The sequence below is a fragment of the Felis catus genome, chromosome A3 (assembly GCF_018350175.1).
Source record: "Felis catus isolate Fca126 chromosome A3, F.catus_Fca126_mat1.0, whole genome shotgun sequence".
In the NCBI taxonomy this organism is placed as follows: Eukaryota; Metazoa; Chordata; class Mammalia; order Carnivora; family Felidae; genus Felis; species Felis catus.
Window position 1 is genome coordinate 15,338,296 of NC_058370.1, and position 26,634 is coordinate 15,364,929.

Below are 26,634 nucleotides of genomic sequence, written 5' to 3' on the forward strand. Positions count from 1 at the left end.
TCTCTCACTCTCTCTCTCTGTCTCTTCAAATAAACAAATAAGCATTAAAAAAAAAAATTATGCCGCAGATTTAACTCTATTTATGGAAAATGTTAAACAAATCAACTAATTGGCAAAGTCAGTTCTCAATCGGCCAAATCAGGCCACTTTCTCCCACAATACAGCTGACTTCATTTTTCAATTGAAATTAATGTTTTCATACACATCCCTGTGGATATGTGCCATCACTCTTGGGATTTCTAACTCTAGAAGAGGGAGCTAAAGGCACAACGACTTACTATGACTTCGTCACCTGAGTGAAACAGGGTCCTGACCAACCTCTTAGTATTTCCTACCCACACATTTTTGCTTTGCTCTTTGGGAAGCGTCCTCAGGAAAATGCACTCTCAAAGTGTTCCTTTGTTTGTAACTCAGTTTTTACACTTTGGACACATGCAAGAGATAGGTAAGAAGTATGGTCCCTACCCCTCCTTTTTTGGAAGCAGCACGGGGCTTTGTGCGAGACAGAAAAGGAGAAAGGCAGACTGCGGGCTCTTTCTCAGGCAGACCAACTTCAGGAAGAAGTAAATGCGGAATTTGAGAAGCAGGACATCATGTCCTTAAATCTGTCCGTGCCTCTGTACCCTCTGGAAAACCTTCCTGCGCCCTCAGGGGTACGTGTGCGCCAGCATGATCAGGACTGACTGAGTTGAATCTTGTCATTTTCACATGGGTAGACTGACGTAAGAGTAGCCCCAAATGGCATGGCTTCAAAGTCTCTTCATTCCTGGTTCGTTGCTGTTCCTACAGCACCCTAGTGCCCATGCCTCCCACGTCTGTCCCGTTGCCTAGGGCCACTGGGCAAGTCCCCCACACGCATTTGCTCATTCCCCATAGGACCCATGTTTTGTAGTCTCTTGCCCAAACAGATCCTCCTCAAATCAAAATGAATCCACTCTGTTTTAAAGTTGCCAGATTTAGCAAATAACAATATAAGCTGACCAACTAAATTTGAATGGTAAACACCAAATAATTTTTAGTATAACGATGGTCCTTGTATTTCATGGGATATACTTCAATGAAAAATTCTAACCGGACATGCTGTATTATATTTGGCAACTTTGGTCTGCATCTCGCCCTGCACCCCCACCCTGGGAGCTCTGATTCCTACTAACTGACTACAGGCTAATCTAACCAATGAATTCCGAAAACTGGGTTAACAGGTGTAAAACTTCACACCAAAAGGGTGATTTGATTACAAGAATTTAAGGCACCCTAGGGCCTTGGCTAATCTTTTGGGGGAATAAAAGCAATGATATACACAGTCTTACAGGACACTCAAAAGCTGAAAAGGTAATAACTTTCTTTTTCATTCAGTGAATTATTTTTTTATTGACTAAAATATATTAAGCACTATATGCCAGTCACCATGCTTTCCACATACTTCAATTTGTTCTAATGTGTATGAAGTAGTTGTGTTACTATTTCCTTTAAAGAAAACCAAGGCTTGGGGGCGCATGGCTGGTTTGGTGAGCAGAATGAGCGACTCTTGATTTCAGGCTTGTGAGTTCAAGCCCAGCATTGGGTGAGATTTAAAAATAAAATCAAGGGGCGCCTGGGTGGCGCAGTCGGTTAAGCGTCCGACTTCAGCCAGGTCACGATCTCGCGGTCCGTGAGTTCGAGCCCCGCGTCAGGCTCTGGGCTGATGGCTCGGAGCCTGGAGCCTGTTTCCGATTCTGTGTCTCCCTCTCTCTCTGCCCCTCCCCCGTTCATGCTCTGTCTCTCTCTGTCCCAAAAATAAATAAATAAACGTTGAAAAAAGAATTAAAAAAAAAATAAAATAAAAATAAAATCAAGAAAGAAAGAAAGAGAGAAAGAAAAAGAAGAAAGAAAGAAAGAAAGAAAGAAAGAAAGAAAGAAAGAAAGAAAGAAAGAAAAGTAAAACTGAGGCTCAGTGAGGTTCAGTGGCTGAGCCAAGGCCACATAGCTGGCAAGTGGGGGATCCACAATGTGAACTCAGGTCCAACCTCAAGCACTGCTTTTGACCATTCCACACCACCCAGGAGTAATCTCACACAATCTCATCTAATTCTCCCAGTGACAACAAAGCTGCCAGGTAGGTGTATCATTTCCATTTCCTAGATGAGGAAACTGAGGATCCGCATACGGCTACACCTGTAAGTTACCAAGCCAGGACCCAAAACCAGTTGTCACTGAGTTTGGGGCCATAACTGCCATTCCGGACAGTCCAGGCATTGCTGTAACATTCAGAGAGGATACAGGATTAGAATTCTGGTGGCGGGGGTGGGAAACGATAAATTGCTACAAGTCTTTCCCCTTAGGCAGCCACGTAATATGGTTCAGGAGATCCGGAAAGGACTCCTGGCAAGGTCTGAAGTTCCACCAATAATATAGGTGCATTCTGGGCATAATGACGTTCTCTGTCTCTCTCTTTCTCTCTTCCTGTCTGCCTCCCTCCTCTCTTGCTGTTTTCAAATTGCATTTATGTATTTATTCATTTAATTTAATTTGTTTAAGTTTATTTATTTATTTTCAGAGAGACAGAGAGAGAGAAAGAGTGAGCACCCACGAGTGGGGGAGGGGCAGAGAGGCGGGGAGAGAGAGAATCCCAAGCAGGATTCTCTCCGCAGACAGCGGGGGACCAATCTCACAAACAGTGAAATCAGGACCTGAGCCAAAATCAAGAGTCAGATGCTCAACCAACTGAGCCAGACAAGTGCCCCTCAAAACGCATCTTAGTTTGAGAGGTAACACAGTATGGCCTTATCAGTTCTTCACATCACAAAATGAAACAGTACATAAGGACCAGGAAGAGACATATGGAAATGGGATTGAGTGAGTGGGGGAGGGTCGTCTATGTATGAGGTGCTCTAGGAGTATCAGAAGCTAGGCTTGGATAACAACAGAAAGGAAATGAGGGATCCTTTGGTTAACCCTCGGTCATCTGGGACTTTTTTGCTCCTGGACCATATGGAACATGTCAAGGCCCTCCTGAAAGTCTCCTACCATCAGTTTCTTGCCATCAGTGGAGCAAGAAAAAGGTGTTCTCTCGTGTCTGGGGTTGCCCTGGGAATGACAGTGGGCAGACCAGCCCTGCAACTGTTCCAGACAAATCCCTGTGATCACTGATATGTGACCTCTCATGTAGGAGTAACACAATGGGCGAGGGTCCCGGTGGGTCATGGACCAGTGCCGGGACAGAGTGTGGGGCCAACAGGAGGGTCCTGGGCTTGAAGGGCCTGCCCTACTCTCCACGTGACCTCAGACAACCCCCTTCCCCACCGTGTATCTTGATTTCCTCATCTGTGAACTGAGGGAAGTGTGGACCATCTGCATGGTTCTCAGCACACCCTCTGTATCTCTGTCTGGCTTGTGCCTAATCCCCACGTCTCTTGTCACCCCACACAGGCACCTTCCTGTCCACAGTTCAGTCTTCTCCCCAAGGAATGTAGTGTTCCTGCTGCTTCTCTCTCTCTCTTTGGAGGAGACATCTTCATCGCCAATGAAAAGAGTCAAAGGTGGGTTGAGGGAAGCTACGGCTGCCCCTTCTTCAGGAGGCCTTCCTGGGACTGAGAGTCAGACAGCAGGCAAGGACTCATGTCAGATGAAGGAACTTCTACTGTGGCTTCAGAGGACTAGCCCTGCTCACCCACCCTGGGACCTTTGAATCCTTCCCTGACTGGAGCCCCCAAATTATTTCCTTAACTTTGCCTCATTTGTATCTTTTCCAAGTTAATTTTTTGGAGGTGAATCAAACACTGGGGAGGACCTGAGGTCAGAGGACAGTGAGGAGGAGGTGGCACAAGTGGAAGAGAGACATGGGAGGAGGTTGGGAGCTGTCTTGGAAGTGGTGGCCAAGAGGGGAAGCCATGGGACTTGGAGAGAGATTAGGAGGAAGAACTGACCCGAGTCCATGTCTGACAGGATGCTGGGGTGACAGAGAGGGAGGAGTGAATCTCAGGGTTCTCTTGATAGCCTGGGGGCATATTGATGCCAATATAACGATGGGAGCAGAGAGAAGGAGGCACTGCTAAGGCATAGGGAGATGCTAGTTCAGTTTTGTACATGTGGGAAAAGAGGTCTTATGAGATGCCCAGATGTATGTTGCCAGGTGGTTGGATATGTGTCTTAGCTGGGAAGTGGGGATAGGTCAGGAGGGAGGCATAGGAACCACAGATAGCATCGTGGGAATGGATGTGGTCTGTGGGAAGTATGTGTCAAGGAATGACAGCAGAGAGCAAGACCCAAACTTTGGGGAGCATTCCCAGTAGCTGCAGAGGAATCCCCAGTTTGTGTGCTTCAGGGGAGACCACATGGACAAGCTAAGTGGCTGGAGAAGGCTGGCTGGGAGGGAGGAGGATTCTAAGTGGGAGCTGAAGCTGACAGAAGGGGAAGGAGCTAAAGTGTAGAACCCAAAAAAGGTTTAAATGCCCCCAGAAGCAGGAGAGAGGTGGGCCTGGGTAAAGTCAACCCTAGTGAGGAGACATTTGTCTTTATAATTCCAAGATTTCTGTGCCTTTTTACCTCTTTGGATGTGTCCCTCTTTGATTTGCTTTGCTCTCACTGTGCCCAAACCTCGAACAGGGATTCCCAAGTAGTAGCCTACATCATGATGCCTAACTGCTTCGGTGTCACCAGTGGCACTTTTAAAAAGTTGAGTCCCTCGGCTTCATTTTCTTGAGATTCTGATTCAGGACATGGTCTATATTTTCTAAAAGATGCACAGGTGTTTTCAATACACAACTCGGCATTAGGAACCATATACTCAGCCTCAGGGCATCCTTGGAGGGTGCATGAAGGGTGGTATGAAGGCTAAGAAATATAACTGGAAAGTACTAACAATTTCAATTCATCCTTCATCCACTATATTTTCTCATCTGACCTCATATTTTTTAACCTAAGAAAGTAAGAGGGTGATACTAATGATAAATATGGTGTTTCCAATGCTAAACTTCTATAATTCCAAGTCAGTGGTATCCAAAAGGATCATGCTTCTCCAGTAGATCTCACTGGAGGGATGCTCAGTTTAGAGCCTCATTGCCCCTGGCACAGGGTAGTAGCTATCTCTGGCTGTGTAACACACTACCTGTAGTTCAGAAGTCTGGTGTGGTGCGTCTGGCTCAGGTTCTGTCTCTGTTCAGGTTGTCACCAGGCTGACATCCAGGTGTCAGCCAAAGCTGCAGTTTCCATCTGGGACCCAGGGTCCTCGTCCATGCTTACTAGCTGTAGCAGTTGCACTATTGAGGTTGCTTCCAGAGGCCACCCTTAGTCCAGGGCAATTAGCTTCTTCCATCCTCAAAGCTACTAATAGCATGTTAGATTCCTCTCACCCTTCGAATCTCTCTTACCTCTTCTCTGTTAATCAGGGGAAAACCCCTCCTTTTTAAAGGACTCGACAGCTTCGGTCTGGCCCACTCAGATAATCTCTGTATTTTAAGGTCAATTAACTTGGGACTTTGCTCCCATCTATGAAATTTCTCCACAGCAGTACCTAAATTCATGTTTAATTCAATAACCAGACGATGGGAATCTGGGGGGTGCAACTTTAAGATTCTGCCTCCTACCGGGACGGATATGAGGCAGCCATGTTTAACCCTACAAAGGGAGGATGCAATCCCATATCTGCCATGCTGTTCCCATGTGGCAGGTACTGTGATGAGTGCATTACAGACATCACCTTCCTTAATTCTTATAAGCAGACTGTAAAGAAGAGATTGAAATTCTCATTTTATAGGTGGAAAGCTTAGGACTCAGAAGGAAGACTTTTTTCTCCAAGATAACTTAGCTAGTCATGTTGGAGTCAGGCTCCCACGCCAGGTCTGTCTTATAGTGCTCCTCTCGCTGCACCATTCCTGCCCACTTTAAAGGTAACTGTGAAGTTACATAGTGGAACTCAGGTTGTTCTCGAGCTCACAAGGAGTCAGGGGCCCAAATCGGGTATCGCGACCACAATATTCCTATTTCCATGATATTTACACCACTCCTTACTAATTTCCCTGTCAACTGAGATACTGGAGGCAGAGGGATTAGACATTAAAATATTAAATTTTAAGAGGAGAGAGGAGTTCCCAAACTTAAGGTAAGGCTCCTGGTCCCTATTTAACTCCCTGCTGTAGAATCTGAGATGCTTCCCTTCCCTTTCCTTCTTCCAGGAAACACAGTTTCCTGATTCAGATCAATCTAAATGAGCTACAAGTGGTGAGAGGCAGACCCAGCCCATAAGATAAGCAAAGCAAGCACTGAGGATGGAAGGTAGAGGAGAGGGCTGAGGGAATGTCACTATTCCCCTTTGCCATGGGGGGGGGGCGGGGAGGGAGAGCTGAAACTCTCAAGGGATGTGAATGTGGACATTGTTCTCTTGCAGAGAAACCAGGAGTGTGCCCCCATGAGAGGATCACCTGTGAAACTAAAGTTCCAGATTGGTGCCGAACTGATGGGCACTGCGTGGAACAGATGAAGTGCTGCTCATTTGCCTGTGGGAAGAAGTGCATGGATCCACTCCAAGGTAGTGGCACCAAGGCTGAGGGCCTTTTGAGGTGTCTTACTTCCTGCCCCGTCTAGAACTTGCTGAATGATTCCCTTGAATGGTAGGACAAAGAGGCCAGGGCTCATGATTTTCTCTTTTTCTAATTATATTCCAACCCTCAAGTACAAACAGTGAGTCTAAGCATGGTGGATGGCAACTGGATAATATTGATGTTAGTCTTCTTGGTTCAACATTCAAGCATTCACAAATAACTAATACTTGCCGTACACTTCCTATGTGTCAAGAGGCTATTGTTGCCACTGTGGTAAATGTAAACCCCAGTCAGCTTAGATGCTGGTCTTATTTTTGGACTCTTTGGCCTTCAAAGAGGTTTTCTGGTAACTCAAAGTATAGAGCATCTCATAAGAGGAAATTGTGCATTATAGATATAGATATCCATTTATTGACTCAAAAAATATCTACTGTTAGTGTCCTTTGGTCAAAGACCACCAGGAACACATATGTATTTGAACAAGTTGGATTTACTACTCATTGCAGTGAGGGAGAATGTTCACCATAGACAACCTGAGAGATCTCAGTAAGAAGCTGTTGGAAAGAATCTACTATGGGATTGAGGCTTTGACTGAGTAATTTGCAGAGGTGGATTTGGCCTATATGGGGTGTTGTCAGAAAGTGGGGCAATTTTATGATTATCTCATGTGATCTTATCTATAGAGAAGGGAGGCTAGACTGAGGATAAAGCCATAATGTAGAGAAACATAAATCACTCATAGATGTTGGGTATTCTGTGGCTTTCACAATTACTGTTTTTGGTCTCCCTTTATCATGGTCCCAGAGTGACCTTGTTTGATGTAGCTGTCTGGTGAGCTGGTTAATATCTGACAGGGGCACACCATGGCTCAGCTGTGAGCTCTGATCAATTTCCAAACATGAGAGATTGGTGTTTTTTTTTTTTTTTCCTTCTTGATGTTTCATTCTATCTATGTGCCAGGCACTTTGTTAGGCATTTTGGATATAGTCATTGAACAAGTCTTGTCCTCCCAAAGCTCAGGCAGTAGAGAAGAAAGATCAGCTCCAAAGCACCTCATATGCTTTTCACTATGACTTTTGAAAGGTGTGAATGATGCTCAGAGATTCAATGCAACATAGAGTATTTGTAGTAGAGCTAGGCTAGAAATTTTATTGATGATGGTCTCCTAATCACTTGGATCAAATACCAAGAACTGCACAAAGGTGAGGGCCTGAACCCTTCTTTGTTTTTGCTACCCTTTATGTTCTTCCCTCTTTGTTTCCTGTCCTCAGAACCCTGCATGCTACCCTCAGACCAAGGAAACTGTAACAGTAATATCATGCACTGGTATTTTGACAATAAACATCACCTCTGCAAACCCTTTACCTATGGAGGTTGCTATGGGAATGCTAACAACTTCATCAGCAAGGAACACTGCATAATGGCTTGCACATTAATTGGTAAGACTTATATGCCTGGCCATCTGAGGGCCTAGTGTAACTGGAAATAGTACATCAGAATATTCATATGCTCAGGCTTTAAGGTTAAAATGTTTTGTTCAACTCTTAGCTCAATAATTCACTGAACAGGTGGTCTTGGGTCAGTTTCCTGTTTCCATGAGCTTCAGTTTTCTTGTCTACAAAATGGGGGGTCATGATAGTATTGACCTGATGGAGTTGTTGTGCCAGGAAACTGATATAGTGCACATACCTGTTGAGTGTTACCTAAGTACTTACTCAAAAATGGAACATAAGCAGGTCAGCTCTGGTTTCCCAAGAAGTAGGGATAGAGCATGGAGTAGGTGAAGAATAGGGTGGAGTGAAGGTGAGGGCTGTGGATTAATTCCTTACTATAATGACCATTAGCAGTAATGTTGGGAGACAGTGTCTTACAGAGCTTAAGTGACAAATGATGTAGATAAAAATCCCCTTTTTCCCACTTACTGCAAATTTCTTCACCTGTTTGAGTTTCAGTTCCCTCCCCCATAATACTGGAATAACAAAAGTCATTGCTGAGTTGTTGGTATGATTATATGTGATCAGGACACAAATATTTGACATGATGGCTGTTCAGTAGTGTCAGTTTGCTAAATGGTAATAATTGAGGTGGTGGCCGTTGATGTTCAAAATGCACAGCACTGTGTGACTTTACAAAGCAGCACTAGAACTTTGACCTCAGATTCTGCAATGCAGGCTGAAATGTATACCATCACCTCCATTTTACAGACAAGAAAACAGAGAGGTAAATTTAGTTGCCCAAGGATTCACAGTGGGTCAGGGGTAGATCTGAAATTTTAATTCTATAGGCCTAGTGAGCCTGAATGGCCAAGGCAACCTTGTGGCCTGGCCCTTTATGGGAGGCTGTAAGGAATTATGGCACTATAAACTAGACCTTGGCTCTCTCTCAGAAACCAGAAGAAGAGGCCAGGGAAATTGGTTTGAGCTGGTTTGTGGGAAATTTATGTTTAGACCTCAGAAAGAACCTAACAATAGTTTTGAGAGTCAAACACACCATGGTCTGTTAGAGTCTGACCTGAGGAGGAAGAAGAAGAAGGACGAGGAGGAGAAGGAAAAAGGGGAGAAGGGGGAGAAGAAGAAGAAGGAGAAAGAGAAGAAAGAGGAGGAGGAGGAAGATAAGCAGTAGGAGGAAGAAGAGGAAGAGGGAGTAGAAGGAGAACAGGAAGAGGAAGAAGAGGTAGAAAGAGAAGGAAAGAGAAGAAGAAGGTGGAGGGGAAGAAGAAAGGAAGCACCTCCTACCCTCATAGAATTTGCAATCAGATAAGGACAACAGAAACATGAACAAAATTCTAAAGAATTCATTTCAATACCATCTCTACCCTAGTGACTCACACAGTTGTATCTCCAGCCTGAATCTGACTCCCAAACTCCAACTGCCTTGTCTTCTCCTCCATCAGGATCTCAAAAACATCTCACACTTCATTTGTTTAAGAACCACTCATCTTTGCTCTCCCATCTCAAACCTGCTCTGTCCATACTTCTCTCCAGCTTGGTTGAAAAAACAAAACAAAACAAACTTCTAAGTAACCCTTGATGAATCAGCATTGCACTTTCTCAATCCACATCCATTGCATTAGGAAATCATTTTAGATCTACCTTGAAAATAGATCCAGAATCTGACCACTTCTTACCACATCAACAGCTGCCACCCTGGTCTGGGGAGTCATCTTCTCACCTGGGGCTTCAAACACCCAGCCTTACTCTCTTTCTACTACATCCCATGAGATGGTGAGGCATTACATTCCTTCACAGCCTACCAGAGGCCATCAGGGTAGAGTGAACCAAGTGACAGAAAGAGATACTAGTTTGGAGGGGAAGAGAAAGCTGTTTAAAACAGTGAGATGGGCTGGGGTTTGAGAGAACTCACATCTGCTCTTGTTTTAGTCAAGAAAGGACATTGCCCACTCTTCCCTTTCAAGAACCGTATGGAGTGTTCATCTCTGTGTACGAGTGACATCGATTGCCCCCAAAGTGACAAATGTTGTGAATCCATGTGTGGCTTTGTTTGTGCCATGGCCTGGACAGGTGAGGACTGGGGGTATACCTCCCAAAGTCTCCGGGGCATATGCTAAGGATGTCATGTTGGCCCATGGAATAGGAGATACCCCTTCAGTTGACCTTAGGGGTCTCTTGGGAACTTTTCCTTTTTTGATGCCCAATCACTGCTCTTGTGTTGTTGTGCTGATCTCAGGAAACTTATTTGCTAGGCTTCAAAGACAATCATGCATAGTATCACTCCCTATTTTTCCCCATGAGAACTTATTTATTCTAAGTCTCATCTTCAATGGCTGACAGGTGACAATACCCACTTATTTGTACAAAAAAATGATAACCATTAGGTACATTCCTAATAAGCCCTTATGTCTGCACAGAACTTCAGAGCATGTAGAGCATATCCACATCCTGTAGGTATGCTGCAGTAATGATTGGCAGCAAAATGTTGTTGGGGCAGAAGTGAACTCTGTAGTTTCTGAGGTTAGGTCTCACTCCTTCATGTAGTGCTGAGTTAGTATAGTCTTGTCCCAGAGATTGTTAGTGTTTTGAGGTACAGCACAGTATGGTGGAAGAAATCCAAGTCCTTTCAACTGACTTCAACTCTTCTACTCATTTTCATTATGGCCGTAGACAACTCATTTTCCCTACATGATCCTCAATTTGTACAGTTTATATTTAAAAAGGAAGTTCTGGGTGCTCTCCCATATTCCTTTTATCTCTGGTAATCTGGGATCAGATAACCCAAATAAATCCATTAGCTCTTTGAGGGCCAGCAGGAATCCTATCAGATTTTGTAACTCAGAGATGTCAAGCCTTTTTGATACTCCTCAAATTGTTAGCCATAGAAAGTTGATAATCTGCCTTGTACAATCTATTGTTACTCTAGGGGGAAGGGTAAGAGACTTCATCAGAAGAAAGCCCTGTTTAGGGTTCCCCAAATCTCCCAACTTTGTCTCAAACTATAATCAAGTATTTCAAGATCAAGTGTTTTATTTTATCCCATAAAGCCAAATCAGGTTTCTGCCCACACAAGCCTGTGGTGTGTTCCACATTTGATAGACCCAAGTGTCTTCAGGATAATGATTGCCCAGTGTCACAGAAGTGCTGTTCACATTGTGGATTGAAGTGCCTGGAACCTCAAAAATGAATAGTAAGTGGAAACCTTGCCAAGCTGTCTTAAGAAGTATAACAATATTTTATTCCATTGATCTATGTGTCTGTTTTTGTGCCAGTACCATACTGTCTTGATGATTACAGCTTTGTAATACAGCTTGAAGTCTGGAACTGCGATGCCTCCAGCTTTGGTTTTCTTCAATAATACTTTGGATATTTGGGGTCTTTTCTTGTTCCATACAAATTTTAGAATTGTTTGTTCTACCTCTGTGAAGAATGCTGATGTTATTTTGATAGAGATTGCATTGAATATGTTGATTGCTTTGGGTAGTATTGACAATTTAATAATATTTGTTCTTCCAACTCAAGAGCATGGACTGTTTTCCTATTTATTTTGCATCTTCAATTTCTTTCATAAGCTTTCTAGTTTTTCATGTATAGATCTTTTACCTCTTAGGTTTATTCCTAGGTATTTTATGGGTTTTGGTGCAACTGTAAATGGGATTGATTCCTAGATTTCTCTTTCTGCTGCTTCATTATTGGTGTATATAAATGCAACTGATTTTTGTGTGTTGATTTTATATCCTACAACTTTGCTGAATTCATGTAATCAGTTCTAGCAGTTTTTTGGTAGAGTCTTTTGGGTTTTCCATGTAGAGTATCATGTTGTCTGTGAAAAATGAAGGTTTGACTTCCTCCTTGCTAATTTGGATGCCTTTTGTTTCTTTTTGTTGTTTGATTGCTGAGGCTAGGACTTCCAACACTATGTTGAATAACAGTGGTGGGAATGGACATCCTCGTCATGTTCCTGACCTTAGGGGAAAGCTCTCCCTTTTCCCCCATTGAGGGTGATATTAGCTGTGGGTCTTTCATTTATGGCCTTTATGATCTTGATGTATGTTCCTTCTGTCCCTACTTTCTTGAGGGTTTTTATCAAGAAAGGATGCTCTATCTTGTCAAATGCTTTTTCTGTATCTATTGAAAGGATCATGTAGTCCTTATCCTATCTTTTATTAATGTGATGTATCACATTGATTGATTTGTGGATACTGCACCAGCCCTGAATCCCAGGAATAAATCCCACTTTATTGTGGTGAATAATTCTTTTAATGTATTATTGGACCTGGCTTGGTAATATCTTGTTGGGAATTTTTGCATCCAGAAATGGACCCACAAATATCTGGCCAACTAATCTTTGACAAAACAGGAACGAATATCCAATGGAAAAAAGACAGTCTCTTCAGCAAATGGTGTTGGGACAACTGGACAGACTTGCAGAAGAATGAACCTGGACCACTCTCTTATACCATACACAAAAATAAACTCAAATGGATGAAAGACCTAAATTTAAGGCAGGAAACCATCAAAATCCTAGAGGAGAACACAGGCAGCAAATTCTTTGACCTCAGCCGCAGCAACTTCTTACTTGAAATGTCTTCAGAGGCAAGGGAAACAAAAGCAAAAATGAACTATTGGTGCCTCATCAAGATAAAAAGCTTCTGCACAGTGAAGGAAACAATCAGCAAAACTATAAGGCAACTGACAGAATGGGAGAAGATATTTGCAAAAGACATATTAGGTAAAGGGTTAGTATCCAAAATCTATAAAGAAATTACCAAACTCAACACCCCTCCCCCCAAAAAACAAATAATCCAGTTAAGACATGGGCAGAAGACATGAGTAGACACTTTTCCAAACAAGACATTCAGGGGCGCTTGGGTGGCTTGGTCGGTTGAGCGTCCGACTTCGGCTCAGGTTATGATCTCACAGCTCTTGAGTTCGAGTCCCGCGTCAGGCTCTGTGCTGACAGCTCAGAGCCTGGAGCCTGCTTCTGCTTCTGTGTCTCCCTCTCTCTCTGCCCCTAACCTACTCGCATTCTGTCTCTGTCTCTCTCAAAAATAAATCAACATTAAAAAAATTATTAAGAAGACATTCAAATGGCTAACAGACACATAAAAAGATGCTCAACATCACTCATCACCAGAGAAATACAAATCAAAACCACAATGAGATGCCACCTCACACCAGTCAGAATGGCTAACATTAACAACTCAGAAAACAACCAATGTTGGTGAGAATGTTAAGAAAGGGGAACTCTTTTGCACTGCTGATGGGAATGCAAACTGGTGCAGCCACTCTGGAAAATAATATGGGGGTTCCTCAAAAAGTTAAAAATAGAACTACCCTACAACCTAACAATTGCACTGCTAGGTATTTATCCAAAGGATACAAAAGTGCTGATTCTAAGGAGCACATGCACCCTATTGTTTATAGCAGCACTATCAACAATAGCCAAATTATGAAAAGAGCCCAAATGTCCACCAACTGATGAATGGATAAAGAAGATGTGGTATACATAGATACACATACAAGTGGTGTGTGTACACACACACACACTGTAATATTACTTGGTGATCAAAAAGAATGAAATCTTGCCATTTGCAACAATGTGATGGAACTAGAGTGTATTAATCTAAGTGAAATAAATCAGAAAAAGATATCATATGATTTCACTCATATGTGGAATTTAAGAAACAAAAGGGATGAACATAGAGGAAGGGAAGCAAAAATAAGATTAAAAAAAAAGAGAAGGGAAACAAACCATAAGAGACTCTTAAATACAGAAAAGAAACTGAGGGTTGCTGGAGGGATGTTGGGTAGGCGGATGGGCTAAATGGGTGATGGACTTTAAGGAGAGCACTTGTTGGGATGAGCTCTGGGTGTTACATGTAAGTGATGAATCACTAAATTCTATTCATGAAATCATTATTAGACTACATGTTAACTAACTTGGACTTAAATAAAAAAGTAAAAACAAATAAATAAATGAGGTTGGATTAAAATATGAAGAATGGATTCAGAAATATCATTTGTGAAGCAAAAACAATAGTATATTTAGAAGCAATGAAATGGAAAAAAAACACGACAGGTTCTAAGAAAATATTCTTGATTAAAACAAAGCATTTGAGATAATTTTAAAAATTGTTGTTGGGAAAAAAAAGAAGTATAACAATATTTAATGAGTTCACTTATATTTTATATATAATCATATCTGAAAATGATGAGTAATTTGACTCTTTTGTTTCCCAATGTCATGACTTTGTTTTCTTGTCTTTTTGTATCATGTAGAGCCTCTGAAATAATGTTGAAAATAAAGGTAATGACATCTATCCCTGTCTGGTTCTTTATCTTAAAATCAGTGTCTCCTGCAGTATGAAATGTCATTTGTTGTGGGCTTTGGGATAAATAGATTTTACTGCACTTGGATGGTTTTCTTTTTATACATTTACTATTGTTATTGGATATTACTGTGGAATTTTATCAAATACACTTTAAGCATCTAATCATGTAATAATTTTCTCTTCTAATTTGTTAGTATAAGAACTTATATTATTAAATTTCCATAAGTTGAACCATCCTTGCATTCCAGGACTGACCTTAATCATATTGAGGGTATACTTCTATTAATACACCAAAGGCACTTTAAGCAAATAGTTTATTCAGAAATTTCACATCAACAATCAAGAGAAAAATAGGCCTATTACCTTTGTATGTTTTGCTATTGGAATCATATTACTTTCAACAAACTAGCATGGAAAACTAATTGGGAGGTTACTTATTTTTCCTATGATGTGTAATATTTTAATATCTCAATTTATTTTTATTTTCTTTTAAGTAATATATATGCCCAACATGTGGGGCATGAATTCATGACCCTGAAATCAAGAGTTGCACACTCTACCTACTGAGCAGCCAGGCACCACCTATGGTCTGTAATATTTTAAATAAAAATTTCCATAATAATATTTTAATAATATTCTCTATTTTTTAGGGCTACACAAAATTGAGCTCCAAAAGCAACTAGGTAAGGTTTCTTCTATAGTGGTATATTTGAAATAATTTTTTATAAATTTTAATGTTTATTTCTTTATTTTGAGAGAGAGAGCGAGCACGAGCAGGGGAAAGGCAGAGAGAGAGAGAGGAAGAGAGAGAGAGGGAGAATCCCTAGCAGGCTCCACACTCAGCCTGGAGCCCAACACAGGGCTTGATCCCACAAACTGTGAGATCATGACCTGAACCAAAATCAAGAGTCAGGTGTTGAACCAACTGAGCCACCTGGGCAACCCTATTTTTACTAATTTTTTTCTTGTACTTTACCTTACAGTGTATATAGGCTCTCTACCTCCTCCTCTGTAAATTTCGGTCTTTTATATGTTGCTAAAATTGATCCATTTTCTCTCTATTTTCAAATGTATTACCTTAAAGTAGTATAACTGATTTTGTACATAATTCTTTTTTTGTCTTTAACTTTGTTTAATGTTTTCTTCAATATACTCATGTTTCCACCCCACCCACACTATCCACCAATCATTCAAAGCATTTACCACCTATCCATCCGCTCACCTAGCTTGCATTGAAATACCTTTAAACTTATTGATCCTTCCACCCATTCTCTCACTCATATATCCACCCACTTACCCTTCTCACCCACCTTCTTTCTACATATCCAGCTGCCTGTTTTATATCTAGCCTTTACTCATCTTTCATACAAACACATTCTCTCATACCTGTCAACATAGGTCTCCATCATTTCTACACCCATCTCCCCTCCATCCACGTAACAATTCACTCATTTACCTGCCAGAGTTTCCATCAATTACCCGTTTGTCCCATTACTAACCTATCCATCCTTATGTTCAATCCAATCCATTTATTCACCCAGCCATTCATCCCCCCAGCCATGTTCAGGCATTCATGCACCCAAATATCCATGATACCCTCACCCATCCTTTGTATTCTTCCAACTGTATTCCCATTCATCATACTATGAGCCATCCATCTATCCACATAGCTACCTTGCTCATCCAATAGTCTGCACCGAGTGTTTATTCTGGCCCTATTAATGTTCTAAACACTAGGTCCTAGACACAGACCTGTTCAGTGGAGCTCAGGGTTTATTTGAGGAAACAAACACGAAACTCAGTAACACACTTAGAGGCACAGAAAACAACACAGAAAGCCAAGCACAGGAAGCTTGATCAATGTCTTGGCCTAATTACAAGCAGAAATCTCCAGGTAGAGGCCATCTACCTTGGTACCCCTTGGAGTCCCTCATTCTGACCAGCAGATTGGTGCTAGAATAGAAGTGTGGCTGAGGTAGAGGGAGGGCACCATGACTGACCATCGGTGAGAGGAGATAAGGGAAGGAGGGCAAAGATCCACATGGATCCTTACTCAGCCTTCTTCAAGAAACTGAGCAAGGAAGGGGCAAAAGAGGTCATTCATCCTAGGCCCCCAAGACATAAATTTCATCTCATCTGCTTGAAAAGTGAGACCCTTGGGTGGGACTTGAAATTAGGCAAGGCAGAACAGATAGAACAACTAGAAATTCTGAGTTTTCATTTACTTTCAAGAAAATTTAGAGAAGAATTCAGCCTTCCCTGGGGCACTGGGAGCCATTTGGACATTTAGTCTCTGTGGGTCCCTAGCTTCTGTCCCCACTATGGACGTCACCTTTATCCCCTTTGTGTGCACTATTCCTCCCTACCTGCAACTCCATAGTAAGATATATTCACACCAATATCAGAAGGTTCCATAGTGACCTCCGACAAGAACTCAGATACTCCTTTTCCTCTTACCTTTATCTCAGACACTCACTCACTCGGTGACATGGAGTCATAATTTGCACTCCTCTGGGCCTTATGACCCCTCTAAGATGAAGAAATGGACGTGTGCCCTCAGAGTCCTTGCACCAGGTGGTTCAGCTTTGTATTCTCTCCTGGCCTGCGTATGGGAGGGACATAGAATAAGAGAGGAGGGACAGCACTGCTCAAGACATCTTGGTGGTTCATTAGAAATTCTATTCCCTGCTCCCTTTGTGGGGTTCAGTGGGATCCAGAAACTGATGGGATTGGACGGTGTGGTATAAGTGCCTGATATGCAGCTTTTTAATTTTAATGTAAGTGCCTGACACTAAGCTTTTGAGTGCTGAGGCATCCATTTCTAAGACATCCATATCAAATAAATGCAGCGCCAGCTGTATAACACAGATATTAACAACACAGCTAGATAAGGAACCAGGCTGTCCTCACCCATGAAGTTCCCCCTTTGGAAAGGCCTCGAGGATCCCAGATAACAGACCACCCAAGTGACCCTGCTTCTCCCTCCCCACACCCTGATTCCCACTTCTATATGCTTTAAATTCGCCAATAAAAAGTGAATCCATGAAACCCTAGACATTCCACCCTTGGACCCTAATAAAGGCAGAGAGCCCCAGGTCCACTCTTCCTACCCTTCTCTTTGTCCACAACCTTCTGTGTGGCCTTCTGGCATGCCATATACCCTCCAGGGCTTGTGAGTAATAATAAATTGTGTGCTCTGAAGTTCCCTGGTGGTGTGGCAGAGGTAAGTCCTGTGATAACAATAAGAACCACAAAGGCTGTTCCAACCACAATGCTTCCCCGTGGTGGTGGAGGCATGTCTGTCAAGGGAATGCCTCACTTTGAGTAAATATGCCCCCAAGAGTGTCTCGGGCCTTCCTAGCTGAGAATATCACTGTCAATAGGCTGAGACACACACCACAGATTCCCACAGGGGGCTCTGTCTGTGATCCTAAATTTTGTGACCATATAGTCACTCACTGATGATACAGCTAGCTTTGTCTGGCTTCTGCCCATCACGTAGGACAAATGGAGAACAACTTGACCCAAAGTGCAACAGCTAGTTGAAGAAAGAAACAGGGGCCCTACAGACAACATTTACTCTCTAAGGAGCGTCTCTCCCTCTACTGGGACTGACTGGCTGGCTGGCAGGCATTGTGGAGTCCATGTAGGAATGCTGCCAAATTCTCCAGCACTCTCTCCAGGGCCCTTTCACCAGTCCAGTCAGAAGCCAGCAACTCTACTGTCTATGCACTTTAACTGGGATGTGATCTCTCAGGCAGGCCTTCCCATTTTACAGTTCCTCCTCAGACAACAAGATGCACCAGATAGAGGACACTCACTATAAGCTCTGCTGACATTCTCCACTGCTCTCAAAGCAATATGACCTTGACAAACAGTATCTGAAAATTCTGCTGACAGGCTCCTCCTCCCTCACACTCCACTCTGTGGTAACATATTTACTCTTTGGCCTTTGTCAAAGAATATGAACTACCCAAAGAGAAAAGGGAGAAGGTTGGATGAAATGGTGGGAGAGGGAGAAAGAGACACAGAGACCATGAGAAGCCCACAGAAAAAGAGAATAAGGCAGACACCAACACAGAGAAGCACATCTAAACAAAGAGATACCAAGACATCCATAGAGATACATTGTCAGAGATAAACAAAAGGGGCATAGCAGTTAGTGTGCAGATAAAGTGGAAAATGAATGGAGAATGAGGACATTCCATAACTCTCAAAGTTATCAAGACCCCTGATGGTGGCATGTACTCCTAAGTTCACATGGAAAGTGAGATAAGCTTTGCCCACACCCCACGGTGGACCAGAGGGCCTAGCCTAGCCCGGGCTGTTGAGCATCATGAACCATCCAAGAAAAGACTCTTCCCCAGAGCTGTGGGCTGTAGATGCCAGCTGGCCACATTGACGATCTCAGGAACTTGGCGTTCCCAGCAGGATAAGAGGTGTCTGGCTTGACTCCAGTTCTCACATCCAAGATACTGACTACTGAAGAAATAGGCTGGCCAGACATTTTCATATTCTGGAACCACTGAACAGGCCAGCTCTTCTTCAGAATGGCGTCTTCTAGACTTTTGAGCATCCTGGTCTTATCCGCCTTTCTAGTGAATGTCCAGGGTTTCGGTGACTGGATCTTTCCCAGTAAGTAGTGGGGCCTCAGCCTTCGCGCTGAAGAGAGGGAGGGTGCTGGGAGAATGAAACAAGGAACAGGTGCTAAGACTTGAGTTGCTTCCCACCATGTTAGCCCTGGTCCAAGGTTGGGAGGTATTTGGAATATTTCTTCCAATTTCCCCCTTTATGGAAATGCCCTCTCTGAATGCAAGAATCTGGACCTGAGGCAACCCCCAATTTCAGCCCCTTTGAAGTAGAGGGTCGATTGGGGGTGGAAGGAAGAGTCACAGGATCTTGCATTTATGGGAGGGGCTTTAAGAATCTGGGAAGTCTAGGGGATCTTCCCCTTACCCCACAAAAAATAGCCTCCTTCCTCAGGATATTATCTCTATCAACTCCTGATTCTTTCAAATGTAGTCTTATAAAGTATTCCTGCATCCCCAGGGGTTCCCTACCTTTGGGATAAAAGACAGTATCCAGAAGTTTCTTTGAACTGAAGCCAGTAATCCTCCATGACTATACAGTAATAATGACAATTGGTTACCATTTAGTCAACACTCAGAAAGTAGGGAGTTAGAGAGATCTGGAGTCAGACATGGTGGGTCCAAACTCTGGTTTCACTGTTCAGTAGCCATAAACTAGGGCAAGTTAGTTAGATTCCATGTGCTTCAGTCTCCTCCTGCACAAAATGTGGATGTCAGTAGAACTGACCTCTTAGAGGTATTAGGAGGATTATGGGAGATAGCATTTAAATTTTTTTTAAAGTTTATTTTTGAGAGAGAAAGTGTGAACAGGAGTAGGAGAGGGACAGAGAGAGAGGGAAAGACAGAATCCCAAGCAGACTCTGCACTGTCAGAACAGAGCCCGATGCAGGGCTTGAACTCACCAACTGTGAGATCATGACCTAAGCTGAAATCAAAAGTTGGACACTTAACCTACTGAGACACCCAAGCGCCCTGAGATAGCATTTAAAATGCACAGAAAAGTCCTTGGCGTATGGTAAACAGTGGATAAACGTTAGTTAACATTGCTATGCATCGGTTCCTATGATTGTAACTTTACGCACTTTGTCTCATTTCCTCCTCAACAACTTTGTAAGGCTAAAACAAGTTTACAAGTGAAGAAACCAAGGTTCAGAGAGGTGAGTGGTAAACCAAGATGTAGAATTTAAAAACCCAACTCTCTGACGCCAGGGTGAGTGTTATTAATCATTGTGCAATAGCGCCCCTGGGAGGAACTCCAAAACACTGACTCCTCAACCAGGCCAAAATGACCAGATTAATTTAGACCAGTGGATTTCAATGGGCGATTTTGCCTTCCAGGGGACATTTGCAATATCTGCAGATATTTTTGATTGTTAAACTGGAGACTGCTATTGGCTTCTGGTGGATAGGGGACCGAGACGCTGAACACCCTACTGATAGGGGCCCAAGACGCTTAACACCCACAGGACAGCCCTCCTCCTCCCATAAATAATGATCATAAAGACTGGCAAGTTTGAGAAATCCTGCATTAGAGGGGATGGGGCTAAGGGGTGGAACTAGGGATGGGGTAAGAAGGTAGAGAGTGGTCAGAAGGAAAGTCAGTGTAGGCAGTGCTTGGAAATACATGAGAGCACCCTAAGGAAAAGGACTCCTGTGGATGAGCAAAGAGAAAGCAAACATCCCTGACTTTACAGAGTTGCCTTGGGTTGGGAGAAGAGTGGACACTGTGCCCTCTAAGATTCACGGTTGTAAAACTGTCCTTTCCTTTAGGGAGATGCCCCAGAATCCAAGAGAAATGTGAATTCAAAGAAAGGGATGAATGTACGAAGGACAGACAATGTCTGGACAACAAGAAGTGTTGCATCTTCAGCTGTGGAAAAAAGTGTTTAGACCTCCACCAAGGTAATACTAGGAGCCTCAGAATAACCAGCCCTTCTGCCCACACCCTCACCTTCTGCCCACCTGTGTAGCATCATCCCTGCTTTACTAAGGGCTGGTCTTTCAGCAAGATTGCTGGACGGGAAGACCTGTAATTTACATCCATCACTGCCCCTAATATTATGTGTGACATTAGGTAGTATCTTCATCCAATCTGGGCTTTGATTTCCCCAAACAGAATGTGAGTGTAGGATTGAAGCAGATAGTCTCTTGGCTGCTTTCATTCTTATGGTTTTCTTTTTTTGTTTATTTCTAACTCATGATTTTCTTAGTCTCCATGTGGCCATTGTTGGCACATTGTTGCTGCAAGTGATAAGTAAGCTATTGGTATTTACCAGCTTTTTGTTGCTGAGGGGCTGCCTCTCTGCTTCTCTAAGTTCAATTTAGCACCAGGAAACATCCCTTGACTACTGCAGACCAGAGGGTTTTTCCTTTGTTCCTGCGATCTTAACTCCATGCCCATCTTCTTGGGCTCCAAAAAGACTATCAAAGATTCTTTACTCATTTATTTAACAAATATGTATTGAGTGTCTCTGAGAGTCATAATGGGATTTGACTCGTGTGGTCAGGGAGGTAAGGAAGGCTTCCCTGAGAAAGCAAACCTGAAGTTGAGTTCAGAAGGATGGGTAGGAAATTTAGGCAAAGAGTGGATGGGAGGGATTTCAAGGCACAGAGAATAACATGCACAAAGGCTCAACGGTGGGGCTTAGAGAGGCCAGACAGCAAGAATGTGTATGCGCACGGCATGAGGGAAAGGATCTGGTGAGACAGGGTCTGGTGGGCTGGCATCTCACTTTGATCCCAAGAGCAATGAAAATCCACTGAGGTGGACAGTGATGCGACCAGGGTTTTATCACTAACAGAGGAGAAACAGAATGTCTTGAAGAATTTCAGGAAAAGAGAATATGGTAGCTTGGACCAGAGAGGTAGCTGAGGGGATGGAGAAGAGTGGGCTGTGTTTGAAAGATGTCTAGGCAGTAAAGTAAGCAGGACTTGACAATGGACAATGGGGCAGAGTGGGCAAGAGGATGGTGAGTTGTTCATTTGCCTAAAGGTGAGGGTTTTTGAATCTAGGTTTTCTGAGTTCAAGTCTTAGTCTGTCACCAGCCTGGGCAAATTAACAACTTTCCCCTGTTGTTCCTCACTTTCCTCAGATAAGAAAAGAACCAATGTTAAAGGCTATTTGGAGGACCAAACAAGATGATCCACAGGAAGTGCTTAGAGCAATTCCTGGACACAATTTAGCCAAGTGACACATATTAGCTTAAGTTATTTGTTTAGGGAGTTCCTAAAAAGCAGAGGCCATGCCTTTTGTCTCTTGAAGCATCTTGAGGGGCACATGAGTGGCTCAGTGAGTTGAGTGTCACACTCTTGGTTTCAGCTCAGGTCACGATCTCGAGGTTCGTGAGTTCGAGCCCCACATGGGGTTCTGTGCTGATGGTGTGGAGCCTGCTTGGGATTCTCTGTCTCCTTCTTTCTCTGCCCTTCCCCTGCTCATGTTGGCACTTTCTGTCTGTCTGTCTCTCTCTCAAAAATAAATATTTATTTTAAAAAGCATCTTGCACATAGTAGGTGCTCAATGAATGGCTTATTCGGTTCAGGTCAGGGTGCATTTTGTTTTACCCTCAACGTTCTGCAAGATCCTATTCTATGCCAGACCACCTGCTAGGAATGGGGCTCCAAGATGAAATCAGACACAATCTCTGCTCCCTTGGAAGCTCATGACCTCATGGAGAAGACGGAGGAGGGAATCCATTGACAACCATGCACAAGAGATTCAGAAGCATGGTGGAACAATGAAGGATCGGTCCAGGAAGCTATGGGGGTGTGGGGTTTAGACTGGAGTCAGTGACATCACAGAGGAGCTGATGTCTGAGGAAGGTTTTGAAGGGAGAGTGGGACTGTCGCTAATGAACAACAGTGGGGTGGACAGAGGAAATGAAAGTGAAAGGTGTGGAGGTGTGGGATACCATGGGGTGTTGAAGGTTGCAGGAGCATGTACCTCAAATGGTACTGTGGTGTCAGGTGGTGGTGCAGAACTACAAGCGGGAGCCAGACTACAAAAGGCTTGTGGGTCAATGGAAGACTTTGCCATGAAGTAAAGGTCCTAGCTGTGGAATGACATGATCAGCTTTGTTTCAGGTCCAGTAGGTGCTTTCCTCTGGCAGGCAGAATGAAGGACTGATTAGAAGGGCCAGAGACAGGGCCAGGAAGATCAGTTCCAGGCTATCCCAACAGCCCAGGCATGAGACACCAAGATTTAAAGAGAGTGTCAGAGAGGTGAGCTAAGAGGAGGATAAAAATCAGCAGGACTTGCCTGTTCAGCTATGGGAAGTTTTCCCTCATGGAACTCAGAGTTGAGTTCAGATCTACATTCATTTGCTAGGGCTGCAGCCACAAAGGACCACAAACTGGGTGGCTTAAACAACAATATATTGTCTCACAGTTCTACAGGCTACAAGTCCAAGGTCAAGTGTTGGCAAAGCAGGTTCTTTCTCAGGTTGTGAGGGGGAGAATCTGTTCCATGCTTTTCGTCTAATTCCTGATGGTTTGCTGGCAATATTTGGCAATCCTGGGCTTGTAGACTTCTGCCTTCAGCTTCATATCTCTCTCTCTCTCTCTCTCTCTCTGTGTGTGTGTGTGTGTGTGTGTGTGTGTGTGTGTGTGTGTGTCCAAATTTCCCCCTTTCTATAAAGAAACCAGCCCTGTTGGATTAGGGATGCATCCTACCCCAGTATAACTCATCTGAACTAATTACATTTGCCACAACTCTATTTCCAAATAGGGTCACATTCTGAAATCCTGAGGATTAAGATTCAACATACAAATGGGGGCGGGGTGAGTAGGGAGAGACACAATCCAACCCATAACAGGACTGAAGCTAACTGAGGGAAGAAAGGTGCTGGACCATCTAAAATACTAGTCCCTGGCTTCCCTGAGTGGACTTCCCCTTTACTCATGATCCCATATTCTCTCTTCCTGGCATGGTTTAGGGGGCAGAGTATGTGGTTTATAATTTGCCATTTCCAAGGCACTTCCATATCTTTAACCCATTCAGGATGTATTTACTGAGCAGCTACTCTATGCCAGGCACTGCTAGAAGCTGCACATTCAGATATAATCAAGGAGTTCACAACCTCAAGTGCCATGAAGGCAGTCTCACTTGTACCTCAGGATGGTTCTGTGCCACAAGCAGGGTGAGATTTTGCATTCCCATTGTACAGAAGAGGAAGTCAAGGACAAGACAGGTAATGTGGGAGGTCAATACACACACTGATTTGGGAGCTGAGCCTTCAAATTAGTCTCCTCACTCTCAGGAAGATAACAGGGACAGTGACCAGAAGGAATGGGAGAGACCGATGTTCTCCAGGGATGCAGACACCCAAACAGCTCCACTCTGGGGTCTCCCTACAATGTGCACAATATACCAATGGGTCTGGGCTCCTGAGATGTGAAAAGGTGAAAGGAGCCTGCTCAGTTTCATCTCTGGTGGTGTCCAGGGGTAACAATAACAGCTCCTTTTTTGAGGGGTGGGCACTCTTATTTCTCAACTCTGGGGTCTCCCTACAGACATATGTGATATGCCCAAAGAAACTGGCCCCTGCATGGCCTTTTTTCATCGTTGGTGGTATGACAAGGAAAAGGGTACCTGCTCCAGGTTCATCTATGGTGGCTGCAAAGGAAACAATAACAACTTCCAAACCAAAGACATGTGCCAGAACATGTGCTCCAAAAAACGTGAGTCCCTGGGGCTTCCCAACCTCATTAGGGCCATGCTGAAAGGTCTGGGTGTTGGTTGCTTTGTTCAGGGTTGGCTACGTCCTTGGCAGACCAGTGCTGGCAGAGCCAGCTCCACTTGGGGGGTAAGTATGCACCTGGCAGAGGGTTGGATAGCAGCTTTCTGGGAATTGAGTTTGGGAAGGGACGTGGTCATGAATCAAAGCTGGCAAGTATGAGGGATGGAAGGAGGATGCAGACATGATGAAATCCCAGAGACCAACTTCAGAGAGGTCACAAGACGTCCAGATTAGTGCTGGATTGCCAGCAATCTGCTCCCAACCACATCCAATTCCACTTTTAAGGAGGAAGCCATAGCTCCCCAAAGCAAACCCACTTTGTTTTAATCTGCTGTGCAAAGATATACGAGCATAACTTCAAGACTTGTTCTGAAGATAAGCTGAGCGCAAGTGCTTAACTGGTCCTGTCCTACATTCTCTCCAGGCTTATAATCCTCATTGCATTAAGGATGTACCTGAACAACCACCAGGATTTGGCTCATGATCCAAGGCTCTGTCTGTGTGCCTGACCAATGGTCCACGCTGGTTTCCACTGTTCTACTCTCACATTCCAAGACCTCAGCTCTTCCCCTTACGGAGCCCCAGGATCTGCATTCGCCTTCCTCTATCTCAGACTCTTAAACATGGTATCATTCTGTTTTGACCCATCTCTATGCTTCTTTTCTTTATGTCCAATGTCTAGAGCCCCCTGCATAGCTCCCAATTTACCCCAATAAAGTACTTTGTGTAGTCCTGTGCCTCTGAGGCTGAATAATTCACATCCGTTGGTACATTACACTTTGCAGAGAATAAAGGGTCACTGAGGCCTCTTGTGACACAATGAAAGGGAGGGGAAACAGTCAGCTCTCGAGAGCTGAGAGCTCCAGGGACATTGTCCTCCTCTGTTTCTTCAAAAAATTGTAAGACCCTTTTAAGACAAAGGTCTTTGGGCATTGCCTTAGTTTGGATCCCCCAGAAACTAATCCTGGGACAAGGACATGCGTGAAAGCAGTTTACTTGGGAGATCTCTCAAGACACACAAGGTGGGGATCGGGTAAATGATACAGGCAAGAGAGGAGTCGACTATAAGCTGGTTACTGTGGGGGGAAACTGCAGCTTATTCTCCCAGGGGCCTTCTAAGGAATGCTGTAAAACATGTGTCCAAATGTCTGCATTCGTCTCCAGTGACGGGGCAGTTGAGTCATTTAGTCATTGATTCCCATTCCTTCCTGGATGCCTGGGGGTATTCAAGCCCTTGCTCTTCCAGACTGTTCCACATGCAAGCTTAGCAAGATGTCAGGGAGCCAGAGAAAACCCATAGCACAGAAGTAGAGACTCTGACACTTGAAGTTGGAAGCTGTCTCTAAGCATTGGGTGTCATTCGGCCACAAAAGGAGCAAAACACTACCATATGCCACAAAAACCGAAAACGTTACTCTAAGCAAAAAAAGTCACACACAAAAGGTCACCTACAGTATGAATCCATTTTTATGAAGCATCCAGAATAGGTAGATCCATAGCAATAGAAAGTAGGTTAGTGGTTGCCAGGGATGGGATTGGGCTGGGGGGAAATAGCAACTGCTAGTAGGTATGAGGTTTTCTTTTGTTTTTGCTTTCGTTTTTTAAGTTTCATTTATTTAAGTAATCTTTACACCTGACGTGGGGCTTGAACTCACAACCCCGAGATCAAGAGTCACATGCTCTTCCAATTGAGGCAGCAAGGTGCCTTCTTTTGGAGTGATAAAAATATTTTGGAACTAACGACGGTGGTGGTTACAGAACATTGTGAAGGTACTAAAAAGCCACTGATCTGTCCTCTTAAAAATGGTTAATCTTATCTGATGTGAATCCCACCTCAATTTTTCTAAAAGTGGGTTAGGAAAAACAAAAATGTGCACCAGGTCTGTCTCCTGTGGCTACAGGTGAAATCAGAGGCAAGCCAAGAACATGCCTTATTAAACCTTCAAACCTTAAGTTGGAGAACCCAATGGAAGAATCTTCACGCCCCATAGCTGCTGGTTCTGATG

At 43.6% G+C, this 26,634-nt stretch overlaps 2 protein-coding genes across 3 annotated transcripts; both read left to right on the forward strand.

The window, feature by feature from the left end:
- The first annotated feature begins 3,108 nt into the window (after window positions 1-3,108).
- WFDC8 (WAP four-disulfide core domain 8) lies at window positions 3,109-11,159 on the forward strand. Its single transcript, XM_023251200.2, has 5 exons — window positions 3,109-3,518; window positions 6,365-6,505; window positions 7,790-7,957; window positions 9,899-10,039; window positions 11,017-11,159. The coding sequence occupies exons 1-5, from the start codon at window positions 3,335-3,337 to the stop codon at window positions 11,154-11,156; spliced, it is 774 nt and encodes a 257-aa protein (XP_023106968.2). The 5' UTR covers window positions 3,109-3,334; the 3' UTR covers window positions 11,157-11,159.
- A 7,463-nt stretch (window positions 11,160-18,622) lies between these two features.
- Window positions 18,623-25,365, forward strand: LOC101087913 (eppin). 2 transcript variants are annotated; one of them, XM_006929717.4, is made up of 4 exons: window positions 18,655-18,939; window positions 20,664-20,795; window positions 24,402-24,569; window positions 25,053-25,365. In XM_006929717.4, exons 1-4 carry the CDS (start codon window positions 18,855-18,857, stop codon window positions 25,058-25,060), a joined length of 393 nt encoding a protein of 130 aa, XP_006929779.1. In that variant the 5' UTR covers window positions 18,655-18,854; the 3' UTR covers window positions 25,061-25,365. The 2 variants fall into 2 exon arrangements, with proteins under 2 accessions (XP_044909484.1, XP_006929779.1); XM_045053549.1 differs by lacking the exon at window positions 20,664-20,795 and having other exon boundaries at window positions 18,623-18,939.
- Window positions 25,366-26,634: the final 1,269 nt, after the last annotated feature.